Genomic DNA, 12,449 nt, shown 5'->3' on the forward strand with positions numbered 1-12,449 from the left:
ATCCGAGCAGATTTTTTAAGATGTTGGTAGAGCGTTAGAGAGGGTCGGATTCTAGCGCGTTGTAACGTCACGCTACAAATACGCATTTTGAATACGCTTTTCTAATGAAAACTAAATGTTCAATAGGTCAAATATATCAGAAATTTTACAAGGAATCCGAATATGAAAAAATATTTTGCGGTTTTCGCTCGTTTTCATGAGTTATTGAGGAAAATCTGACTACGAATGCGTCAAAACGTTGTAACGTCACGGTAGAATGTGTCTATTAATTCCCGATACCACTGTCATTCTAACTCTACCTGACACTTTTTTTTTTGGTTGACAAGTGATCTGTACCTCGTCTCTTTGAGACGTCTCATTGAGACTCGCAAAGGTAATGTGATGTGCATCAATGTTACGAGTCTCAAGCGCAGGGAATTTGCATGAGCCAACTTTTCTCAAATCACATCTTGAGCATTGTGCGTACAGATACTCTGTACTCATACAAAATACAAATTTAGAAAATATAATTTTATTTCACATATGTGATTCATATTTTCAAAATAAATGCATGTATAGAAGGACCACATTATACTGATTAAATATAGCATTAAGTTTAGAATAACTCTATTTTCTATTAGTTTTTATAAACCTAGCAGTACATTTCCGATTTCTAAAATCCGTTTGCTCCGGCACGCAAAAAAAAATGTTCGAATAGATTTTCATTCTATGGTAGCTAAATAGAGTTTATAAAGTTAAATTTTGAGTTTTTATCCCAAGTATTGTACCAAATGGATATACATAAGCTGAAATAATTCAATTTGTGTAATGATATAGTTAGAAATTTGCTAGTAAGCTTCACTTGAGCTGATTTCCTTGAAAATGATCGTTATATTAACCCTCTAATACCCAACCCCGCCTTTAGACGGGGTATAGTTTGATCATTTTTGTAATTTTTGTTTCGTAGAAAATCAAAACTTTTTTATTTTTGGCTGATATTTAGGACTGTTTTGTATATCTCAAAATGGTTTTTGGTGTATTTTAAAGTGTATTTACATTTTTATAAAATCATTGAGAAATTTAAGTTTTAGTAACCTTTCAGAAGTCATTGTTTATTTTGTATTGAATCGCTACAATTAACATATTTTAAATTTTCGCCAAATCATTCTACCCTAGTTTAATAGTTCAAGGGAATCGAATACACTCTAAATTTATTTTCCTTAAAACTACACGGAAAACAAAATTTTCTATGAAAAAAATTTAAAATAAAAATATTTTAACAATAATCATAAAATCTCAAAATGTTTTCATCTCAAAAAATCCGTATCCCAAATAGGCTTCCAGAAAATATATAAAAGTGTGGGGACGTTCAAAAACTAAAATTAGAGAAATCAAAAACTGAAATTCATGAAATCGAGAATTAAAAAGAATCATCTTCCGAAACATGTTTAAATCGATTTTAGATGACGAAAAATGATATTTAGATCACAATAAAAAATTTGGGTATTAGAGGGTCAGGGGCTGTCCATAAACCACGTGGTCATTTTTTTGGGACTTTTCAACCCCCCCCCCCCGTGGTCATTAGTTCATACATTATTTTTTATTTGTCCATACAAAATGGTCATTGGCCGAACCCCCTCCCCCCCCCCCCCCTCATGACCACGTGGTTTATGGACAGCCCCTTAAAGATAAACATCATAAAACGTAAATTTAGGACAAAATTTACCACAATAGGGATACAAGTACGTTTAAGAAGTGAAAATGTTGCGAATCAACAAGATAAAATACAGCCATGCTTCTTTAACACAACAAATCTCATTAAAACAGGTACATGGACATTTTTGTTTGATTCACGTTTTATTTTGTACAAAATAAAATGGCTTCGTATTCCACCAATACAGAGTCTCGTATTTTTTCTCTTTTGGTCATAGTTGCTAGAAGTAATGGTGAGGACAGGAACCTAATTTGTCTCAACTTTAAACTATTACTCGTTAAAATGTGACGAAATACCAAAGAAATGGCGTGCGCGCCAGCTGAAATGGACTTACGACACATAAGCGATCAGCAGAGAAGGATAAAGGACAGTTAATTCAAAACATATGCAGCGTTTGGCCAGTGTTAGTTTGCCTTTCAATAAATATATTTACTTTGATAATCCTAATTACAGATGTGAAATGAATTTAATTTGATTTTGTATGAGAACTTATTGGACATGGTGAACAGCACCTCGGTTTACCAGAAGGTTCGTTCATGATTGAAAGTTAATGTGAGCTCAGAGGCCCGGTGCTTAGAACAATGATGTACCCACGCATACTAAATGCTTTCAAGCATCTCGAATAATGAACCAGAAGTCTTTGTGTGGTATATATGGCAGGCACTCTCGTAAGTGTCCCGCGTTCCAATGGCTTTCAAAAGCTTACCCCACTTTTCTAAACTCATTCAATTGTGGGGCCTGCTGCTTTGACATCCTGTGCCCAAACGCAAAGCCGAAAGTTGAATCTGTTTTTGCATATTTTTGCCGTCATTAGCAGACTTTGCTCTTTTTCTGCCCCTTGGTGGAAAACTTCCACCGTTTGCGATAGAACCGTTCACTTGGTACCAACATGTGGGTTGGTGCGCTGTATGACATGTAAATATTTTTACATACTGACAATGTCCGGACTGGGTGGTTCTTTCGCCACCCATCAGAGAAAGAGAGGAAGAGAGATCAAACGTTTCAATATGCATGCAACATAAAATTCCAAATCGTTCGACTTTTTTGGGGTTGTTTGAGGTCATGTGTGCGTTCACCACCGGCACCGATATGTCAATACCAAATAATGCTACTTTTAGCACAACAAACTCTCTTTCATGTGGTACTATTGCCACCTGCACAAGTAAATATTCGATGTTTTTTTTGGAATCAATTAGATGTTTTTTAATTAAATCTAAACCACCTGCGGGGATACCATATGTTTTCATTTTCTGATGTTTTAAAGTGTACTACGCCGGCAGTCCTTAAAGTATTGAAATGAATACAAAATTAATAGTCTGCTAGTTTTGATTGGCTATGCACAATGTTAATGCCAGGATGCAGCCTAGGGCCCCCTGGGCGAATTGAAACAATTGAAATCGCTATGATAATTGAAAATGGAAAATTGAAAATCAGCAATTTAATTATCCTTATATAAGGTAAATAGCTATTGTTGGAGCCGGTATTCCAGGCAGAAGTTACGGATGAACAGTCATCTACATATAGCTTATTCGGAAAGAAAACTAAACTTACCTCGAGTAGCACCGGCTAGGAGGTGGATAATCGGCGGCATACTGACTCGACTGCCGGAATGTGTGCTGCGGTGTTCGGTCCTCGTTGGCTACGGTTGGCGATTGGAAGGCAAATGAAAGACTTTTGTGCAAACGGCCATGATGGTGATGAGGCTGGCCGGCACTTTGGCAGTATGGGCTGTGATAGTTGTAATTGGCCGTTCCTGTCGTACCACCAGCACCACCACCACCGCCAGTGCCATTTCCGAGGGCCACTCCGGGGCCACCGTTCATGAATTGACTGGAGAGACAACGTTGCGGTGGCTGCTGCGGTTGTCCACCCAGGCCGCCATACGCCGCCGCACTGGATAGATTCGTACCGTGGGTATTCGGGTACCACTGATTGTTGAAACGCTGCGATGAGAAACTACGATTCAGCATGTGCTGACAGTCGCTCGATGAGGTGGGGGCCGTGCAACGGGATGTTATCGATCTGCAGGGAAATACGATGAAGTTGAGTGGAGCTCGTTAATGTTGGTTGGTTGTTGTTCAGAAGTGAGATTAGTTTAGTGGTTTTGTTATTACAAGTGAACATTGAGTTGTGGATAGTTGGAAAAACATTGGACTGGGTCCACATGGTTTAAAACTAGGAATAACGCTTGTTTGATCTTTGTTAGCAACTTTGCCAGATTTATGAGCGATTGGTAGCTTTCACGGCTTCAAAGTTGCGATTGAATTTTTAAAGGGATTTAATAAGAGAAAAAAGTACTACTTTCATTATTTTTAACATGAGTGGCCTAGATTTTGTGTATATATAAATAGTTATGGAAAATTAATGAACTCGTCGATATTTTTGATTAGAAACGGTATAGTTAAAAACTGCAAAATGAAACTCTCATGACATTTCCCATCCCTTGCTTGGAATGCGTAATAAAACTTTGTCGAAGAACGCAAAATCAGCCAGAATTTATGAATAAAGATTTATCCTTTCGGCCCTGCTTTGTCAAACAGCGAGATTTTATTACTATTATTGAACCCTTGAAAGTAAAATATTACACATCCGTCAACAGAATTGGTACACTAAATCTTCTTTCTATGCAGGTTTTTTAGCACCTTTTTTATTGTTCTACATTAAAAGAGGGAGAGCTATTCAGAACCAATAATGTATGTAAAAAAAAATGCAACAATAACTGTAACTACGGCAACGGCGACCAAGAGGTTTATAGGGGAGAGCAAAGAGAGATTGTAAGGGCATTTCAGGCGGTCCTTAGGAGTTTCAAGAGGTCACCAGGAGATCTCAGGAGCATTTGAGGGGTGTTTCAGGGGGTACCAGAGGGGTTTAAGGGGTTTTAGGAGGGGGTGAATCAAGGGGGTGTTAGAGACGTTTCAGTGGGCTCCAGGGCATTTCAGGAGATGCCAGGGGTTTTCATAAGGATACCAGGGAGTCTCTGGGGTGCTTCATGGGGTCTCTGTGGCGTTCCATTGGGAGACAATTGCGCTTTGAGGTCCCCCAAGTGGTCTCAAGGGTGTTCATATTGCTTCAGGAGGCGTAAGGAACTGTAGGGGGGTGGGGGGGGGAGGTTGGTTCCAGGTGGACTTCGGGACGCTTTAGGAGGTCTTTCAAAGCTTCTCCGGGGCGTTTCAGGGGCCCAAAGGGGTTACAGGATTTAAGGGGGAACCTTGTATCAGGTATTAGGGGCGTTTCATCGGGTTTCAGGGGGTACCACGAGGTCTTAACGCCCTTAACGCCTTAAGGTTTCAGGGGCGTTTCAAGGCACTCGAGGAGCGTTTCAAGGCATTTTAGGGGCGTTTAAAGGGGTTCCAAGGGTTCATTGGAGGAGTCTCAGGAGCCTTTTAAGGGCGTTAAGACCTCCTGGTTAGCATTGGGCAAATCTGGCTGAGACATCGATTTTTGTGAATCGATTCGAATCGGAATAGCAGAATCGATTCACCGATTTAATCGAATGCTTTGCATCGATATTTTAACATCGATTCGATATTTAAAATATTACAAAACTTTATAATGATTCGTTTGTTGCATGTAGTTCAAGTTCATGGTATGTTTTATTTGTCGAAATAAATTCAATATCAAAATTTGAGATTGCATGTCGAACATTTCGAGATACTGTTTCGAAAATGGATATAACGTTGAGACAGTGCATTCTGCAAAATAAAAATTAAATTTAATATTTTCGAATCGAAGTATCTTTTCTCATATAGTACTGAGATAAATTCTCGCAGACTGCTGAGAGAAGTTCCCCCAGAATCTTTAAAGAGACTACTCCAGAATTCTGAAAGGAGTTCCTCCTGAATTATGAGAGAGATTTCTTCAGTATGCTGAAAATTATACAGCACAGTATGCTGAAAATTATGAGCGATATTAGCTAGAAAAGAAAGCAAGACTCTTCCGGTATCTTGGTAGGAATTCTCTTTGAATTATGGATTTTCCTAGAATCCTGAGAAAGATTACTCCATATCTACTCGCTAAGACCGCTCAGCACCTAGAGTGTGTAAGACCTACTCATAAGTGCATAATTTCCAGACTACACCAAAAATGTGTAACAGTAACACATTCACAATAACAGCTCGTACATTCTTCTAGATGCGAAATGTGGATATTTTTTTTACCAAGGTCACTAGTAAACCTAGCTAGATTGCCGTACATTTTTTTTGCGAATTTCACGATTTTGTGGACGCAGAAGCTCATTTAGTGAATGTACAAGGGTTACACATTTTTGGTGTAGTCTGGAAATTATGCACTTTAGTGCTGATCGGTTTTAGAGTGTATGAGACGGATTGACTCAGAGTCCCGAGAGGAATTCTCCCACAATTCTATGATAGTTTGTCTCAGAATCCTAAAAAAAGCTTTTCCTTGGGATAATCTCATTTTTTTCCAGATTCCTAAGATGGATTATCCCATAATCCTAAGTGGAGCCTCGTAGCCGTGCGGTTAGGGTCATCAAGCTTCTAATCGCACCATGCTGTGGGGTGAGGGTTCGATTCCCGCTCCGGGCGATGAAACTTTTCGTGAGAATAGTTTTTTCTCCGTATCCACTGGTGCATGCTCCGTGTGTCCCTTGTCTAGTGTTAAGTTTCATTCAGTCTGTGCAGCCTTTGGCTGAAGACGGTGCCCGCGTCTTTTTTTTATAATCCTAAGATGAATTCTCCCAGAATTCTGTGAGGAATTCCAAGAGCGATTCTTCCACATTCTTGAGATAAATTCATCTAGAAAAATTAAAAGGATACTGAGAAAAATTCTCACAAAAGATTTTCGGAATTTTAAGATATGACCCAGAATCCTGAAAAGGGCAGTTTAGAACCCGAAGAAGGATTACTCAATCCTGAGAAAGGATCCCTCAAAATACTGAGCGGAATTGGCAAAGAAACCTGAGATATACTCTCACAGAATTCTGGGAGATAGGTTTTCCTTGAGAAGAATTCCTTCCAGAGTCTTTTTAAGTATTCTCCCAGAATGCCTCAGAATCTCAAGAGAATCTGCCCATAATCTTGTCAGGGATTTTCCATGATTACTAAGAGGGACTCCCCCAGAATCCTGAAAAGGATTTCTGAGAGCAACTGCTCAAGAATACAGAAAAATAATTCTACTGGGATCCTCGTAGAATGCAGAGTAGAATTTCTTCCGAACTCCTAGAGGAATCACAAAATCTATGCGAGGGATTTCCAAAATTCTCATCATCTGATTCATCAATAATTAGGGTAATTTTCCAATTGTTACACGTCTAAAAATTCGCCAGTTGTTGCACACCTCATAAGAATAGGGACAAATTCCCTAGAATCTTGAGAAAAATTTCACCAATATCCTAACAGGGATTACCCCAGAAAGTCTAATTTTCAGAGAATCTTGGGAAGAGTACCCGCAGAAGTATACCACTGGAATTCTTTCGACTAGTGAGGATCACATCAAACCATGCGCGTGGGTGGCTACTGTTTTCATCGCTCTCACGGTTTCTTTCGTATTCTCTGACAATTTTCCAATTCCCTCAGGGGTTCGTCCAGGAATTGCTTTTGGGATTGCCTTGGTTGTGTAATTCTAGGTCTCTACTTAGTCGCTTCTCGAGATACGTGAGTCGTTTTCTTGCTATCGTTTTGCTGTCCGGAAATAGGAATAGTCGTACTTCCTAAACAAATCCCTTTGAAACCTTCCGTTCTCGGTGCACCTTCTTGTTTCCTGCAAGATCTTGCGGGATCGTTGGTCTTCTATCGTATCTGGTTCTTGTGCTACAGAAATACCCAGACTTTTCAATGTAATCTTAGACGTACGAGTACAGATCATGGTTTCCCAAACTGTGGATCACGACCCCCAGGCGGGTTGTCGGCCTCTTCTTCCAGGGAGTCGCAAGGGACAGTCAAATATTTTACTGTTACAGACAACACATAAGGGAATTTCTATGGCGAGTCGCATTTCCAGCAAAACCATTATTACGTTTTGTTTTCTCAGAAAACAAATCGATTGTGTTTGATTAAGGGCGCACTTTCATTGGAATTTAAATGAAAGCGGGACCTTTCCATCGCATTCGATTTCATGAACCTCTGAGATAACAAAACAAGAATTGTACAGAAATTGATGCTTCATTGCCCCGCAATGACAATGGAGTAGTATCTACGATATGCACTAGATACTAAGAATACGGGTATTGTCACAAAAGATCATAATACTGGTCGCAGTGGCTCATCCGAACAGAAAAAAAATCAATGGAGCGTGGAAGCACAGTTGTCTAGGCGTTTGCCTTGAAGTGAAGGTGCGATTCCTGCTTCAGTCTGGGAACAAATGTCGTCAAAAGAAAAATTCTCCACTTAACCATTGGGTGTTTCGTGTGTTGTCCTTTGAAGACGGTGTAGTGTCATTCTTTTAATCGTAATCGTGCAATTCAAGGAGTTTCAGGGGCATTCCAGGGATGTTCCAGGGGTATTCCATAGGGTTCCAAAGGTTTTCAAGGGATTTAAAAGGTATTTCAGGAGTGCTCCAGAGGGATTCAGAGAGTTAAGAGGTATCCAGGGGTATTTCAGGGCCTTCCAGGGGTTTTATAAGGAGTTTCAGGGGCTTTCTGGGAGTCCCATGATCATTCCATGGCGTTCAGGGGGTCCCAGAGGTGATCCAGGAGTTTTCAGGAGTGTTTCATGGACTTTCAAAGGCGTTCAAGGGTGTTTCAGAGGGTCTTAGGTTGTTTCAGGGGCGTTCTATGGAGTTTCATGGGATTCCAGAAACGTTCCAGACGTGATCCATGGGGTTTCAGAGGTATTCTATAGGGCTTCCGGAAGTTTCGGGGCTGTTCCAGAGCGTTTCATGGGCATTCCATGATATTTCAGGGGGGTTTCAGAGGCATTCTAGGGATCTAGGGTCTTTCAAGGAGTTCAATGGGTTTCAGAAGTGTTCAACGGGTTTTCAAGAGGTTTCAGAGGTGTTCCACGGCTGTTATAGGGTCCTCAGAGGGAATCAGGGAGGTTTGAGGGGTTTCAGAGGCGTTCCTTGACGTTTCAGCGGCTTTCCAAGGGGTTTCAGGGGTATTTACGGGAGTTTTGGTCGTTTCAGAGGAGTTTCAGGAGATGTATTCCTGATATCACCTGAAACCCTGAAACAGATTAAACCCTAAGTAAATAGAAAATTGTGTTAAGTACTGTTCCTTTTGATTCCACTAAGAATTTACATCCTTTGACAGATACGTATTTCGACCTCAACTGTAAGGTCGTCTTCAGTGTCTTGTACTTGACTCGAGTCATCAAGAATCATCTTCCAAAACATGTTTAAATCAATTTTAGATGGCGAAAATGATATTTAGATCAAAATTTAAAAAAAAAATGAGTATTAGAGGGTTAAAGAAGTGTTTAACATTTTTGGTTGTTTTTGTTGTTTTGGATGCTAGTTCTACCAGAACGCAACGAGAGATCCGAATCCGAATATTAAATTTGAAATGAAATTTCGGTACTAACCGTTCAACAAATGGTGAATTACCACCCTATCTACAACGTTAAGATAGAGTGGTAATTCCAACACTAACATAATCATTTTTCATTTACACTTTACATATTCGACCCCAACAGTTCAAAAAGGCGTAATTGCATTTGAATACATCAGTTTCTTTTAAAGTTTTGGATGGTAATTCATATATCTCACGCAATTCACAGATACTTCTAAACAGAGTAATCACTTCTCTTTCCTGTAGTGGCAGTGGGTTGGGAGGGGGTGGGGTAATGAAAAATGATTCATAGCTTCTAAAGAAGGTTTTGTTTCAAAAAAGCAGTTACACTAATGTGAAATGATGGTGCTCATATTTTGTTTTCACTTAATATATAGAGAAAATTTACCTTTTTCCCAAACATCCCCACTTACCCGTTGGCCGAGTACTTCATGTTCTTTCCGTCCGGATGGCCGACGAAGAACAGAATGATAGCCGAAATGGCCGCACTCGCTGCACAGATGTAGTATCCGGCCCGTCCGTACCGGTGCGACGAATCGTTCAGGAAAGCACACAGCGGAACTCCAACAAGCACCGGCAGTGATTCAGCACTTTTGATAAATCCCCACGCCTTGGAGAAGTACTTGCCCCGTATCCGCTCGATGGCCAGCATTTTCAGCGTGTACCGGTAGCCACCGAGCCCCAGTCCGTAGGCCCAAGCCGAGAAGCACAGACCCCGGTAGTCGGCCACAGCCGAAAGCACCAGCAAGGAAAGCGAGATAAGCGTAACACAGCCCTGTTTGAAAGATGGGTAGTATTAGCATTTGAAGTGACTGCATCCTTCCGCGTGTAGGAGCGCGGTCTGACTTACCTGACAGACATATTGACGAGATATTCGAATCTTCTTGAAGGAAATTTCCAGTGTTTTATTGATGGAAGAACCGCTGAACACGACACCCAGCGCAATCGAAAGCCCCAGGAAGGTTTGCAGCAGGACCAGATCCTGCATGTCGTATCCCTCGGTGAATCCGTGCAGTGACTGAAAGCAACAGATAAAAGGAAAGAAAATGCAAATGACACCGTTGGTTGCGCTGGCTGCTGCGTGGGAGGTGGGTGGAATTTTTCATTAATTCATTGTTCGCCACCGCCATGGCGAGCTCAAGTGGAATTTTACTATATTCAACCGCTAGAAATTATAACAGAAAGGAGAACATGCGGGCTACCGGCACTGGTGCGATAATCTCCAAATGAGCTTAAAGCTGGAACAAATTAAGGAATTAGATTACGCGCTTTTGGGAGGCGTAGTGTGGTGGGTGGCCCTCGAGAGTGGGAAATGGGAGCTTCGGAATGAAAAACTTATGAGTGTGATGCGAAAATGACGACGATAACGAACATAATCCCCTGCGTCGGTGCTAAATAGGTCAAACGATGAAAGCCATTATACATTTTTGCACTTCCGCATGATGTGGTGGGAACGCTACGCAAGGGAATAAATCTCCCCTTCAAGGGATGTCCTTCGTGCGGATATAGGGAATTTTGTTTACGGTCGGTGGTTTTGCAAGCCAGAGCAAATTTTAATGATTTATAGGGATACGGGGCGGGGTCATAATGAAAATCAGTTAATTTGAGTTGCCGGAAATTTGATTGATGTAGATCTTGATACTATCGTGCGAGGTCTTGCTGAGAGGTTTGTTTTACGATTTACATTGTAAGATTTGAGTAGCATGATTGAATTTAATGTTTCTCATAAGAAGTAAGAGTTATAAATTACCGTGCTACATCGTTATTAAGTTCTAACTTTGAAATCGAAACTTACTTCTATCTTCCATCTTCCTATCTTCCTATCTTCCTATCTTCCTATCTTCCTATCTTCCTATCTTCCTATCTTTCTATTTTTCTATCTTCCAATCTTCCAATCTTCCTATCTTCATATCTTTCTATCTTCCTATCTTCATATTTTTCTATCTTCCTAACTTCCTATCTTCCTATCTTCCTATCTTCCTATCTTCCTATCTCCCTATCTTCCTACCTTCCTATCTTCCTATTTTCCTATCTTCCTATCTTCCCATCTTCCTATCTTCCTATCTTCCTATCTTCCTATCTTCCTATCTTCCTATCTTCTTATCTTCCTATCTTCCTATCTTCCTATCTTCCTATCTTCCTATCTTCCTATCTTCCTATCTTCCTATCTTCCTATCTTCCTATCTTCCTATCTTCCTATCTTCCTATCTTCCTATCTTCCTATCTTCCTATCTTCCTATCTTCCTATCTTCCTATCTTCCTATCTTCCTATCTTCCTATCTTCCTATCTTCCTATCTTCCTATCTTCCTATCTTCCTATCTTCCTATCTTCCTATCTTCCTATCTTCCTATCTTCCTATCTTCCTATCTTCCTATCTTCCTATCTTCCTATCTTCCTATCTTCCTATCTTCCTATCTTCCTATCTTCCTATCTTCCTATCTTCCTATCTTCCTATCTTCCTATCTTCCTATCTTCCTATCTTCCTATCTTCCTATCTTCCTATCTTCCTATCTTCCTATCTTCCTATCTTCCTATCTTCCTATCTTCCTATCTTCCTATCTTCCTATCTTCCTATCTTCCTATCTTCCTATCTTCCTATCTTCTATCTTCTATTATTCAATGCTATCTTTTCTATTGAGTTTTACATTTTATATTTGAAACGAACATTGAGCCGTTATCACCGCTTCAATCATCATGACAGCAGTACTGCGCAAGCATTTCAATCACATCTAGAGCCCCCTCTCTCAATCAAGGCAGGTTTCATTTTGAGCCCAGTCACCAAATTCCGCCATTTCATCAATCAACCGGCCCTTGAGAGAGTCCTCATCTGTGCGGTGTCAACAAGCCTCAAAATGGATACTTGACACCGAAATGACAAAGCTGGGTCCTTCGGCTTTTCCGGATTGTCGCCGCTTATTCGTTCAAGTGTGCTCCACTCCGCAGTTTTTTTTTTTGGTTCGCCTCAGTCGAACCGCATAGAGCATACGCTGCACGGTAGGTAGCTGCTGAAATAACCACATTTTCGATTTTCACCAAACTTCCACTCGTTAGTGAATCTCATCCGGACGACGGTCCCAGTGAGGCAGAAAGCGCCATATTGTTACTTGGAGTGTAATCACGGAAATCTTTTTGTGCTGTGGTAGATTGGCACATTCCCTTCACTTTGTGCATCAAATTCACCCGTTGCCCTATGTACCATTATATACAGTGGTTCGAACAATTATTGTCCATATGGAGGATCTTTTAATGAAAAAAAAATAAATAAATAAAAATAAAAAAAATTAATGCTT

The 12,449-nt window shown here is 40.4% G+C and overlaps 1 protein-coding gene across 2 annotated transcripts in view; it reads right to left on the reverse strand.

Moving 5' to 3' along the window:
• The window catches only part of LOC109430179 (monocarboxylate transporter 12), a 197,776-nt gene that overhangs the window by 13,938 nt on the left and 171,389 nt on the right, over positions 1-12,449 (reverse strand). For both annotated transcript variants that reach the window (XM_029873382.2, XM_062849998.1), the window contains 3 exons: positions 10,009-10,176; positions 9,572-9,933; positions 3,245-3,715 (listed from right to left, as the gene is read on the reverse strand). In XM_029873382.2, the coding sequence (XP_029729242.1) occupies positions 3,245-3,715; positions 9,572-9,933; positions 10,009-10,176 (1,001 nt within the window). The remainder of the gene's footprint in view (positions 1-3,244; positions 3,716-9,571; positions 9,934-10,008; positions 10,177-12,449) is intronic.

The sequence above is a fragment of the Aedes albopictus genome, chromosome 2 (assembly GCF_035046485.1).
Source record: "Aedes albopictus strain Foshan chromosome 2, AalbF5, whole genome shotgun sequence".
Classification (NCBI taxonomy): Eukaryota; Metazoa; Arthropoda; class Insecta; order Diptera; family Culicidae; genus Aedes; species Aedes albopictus.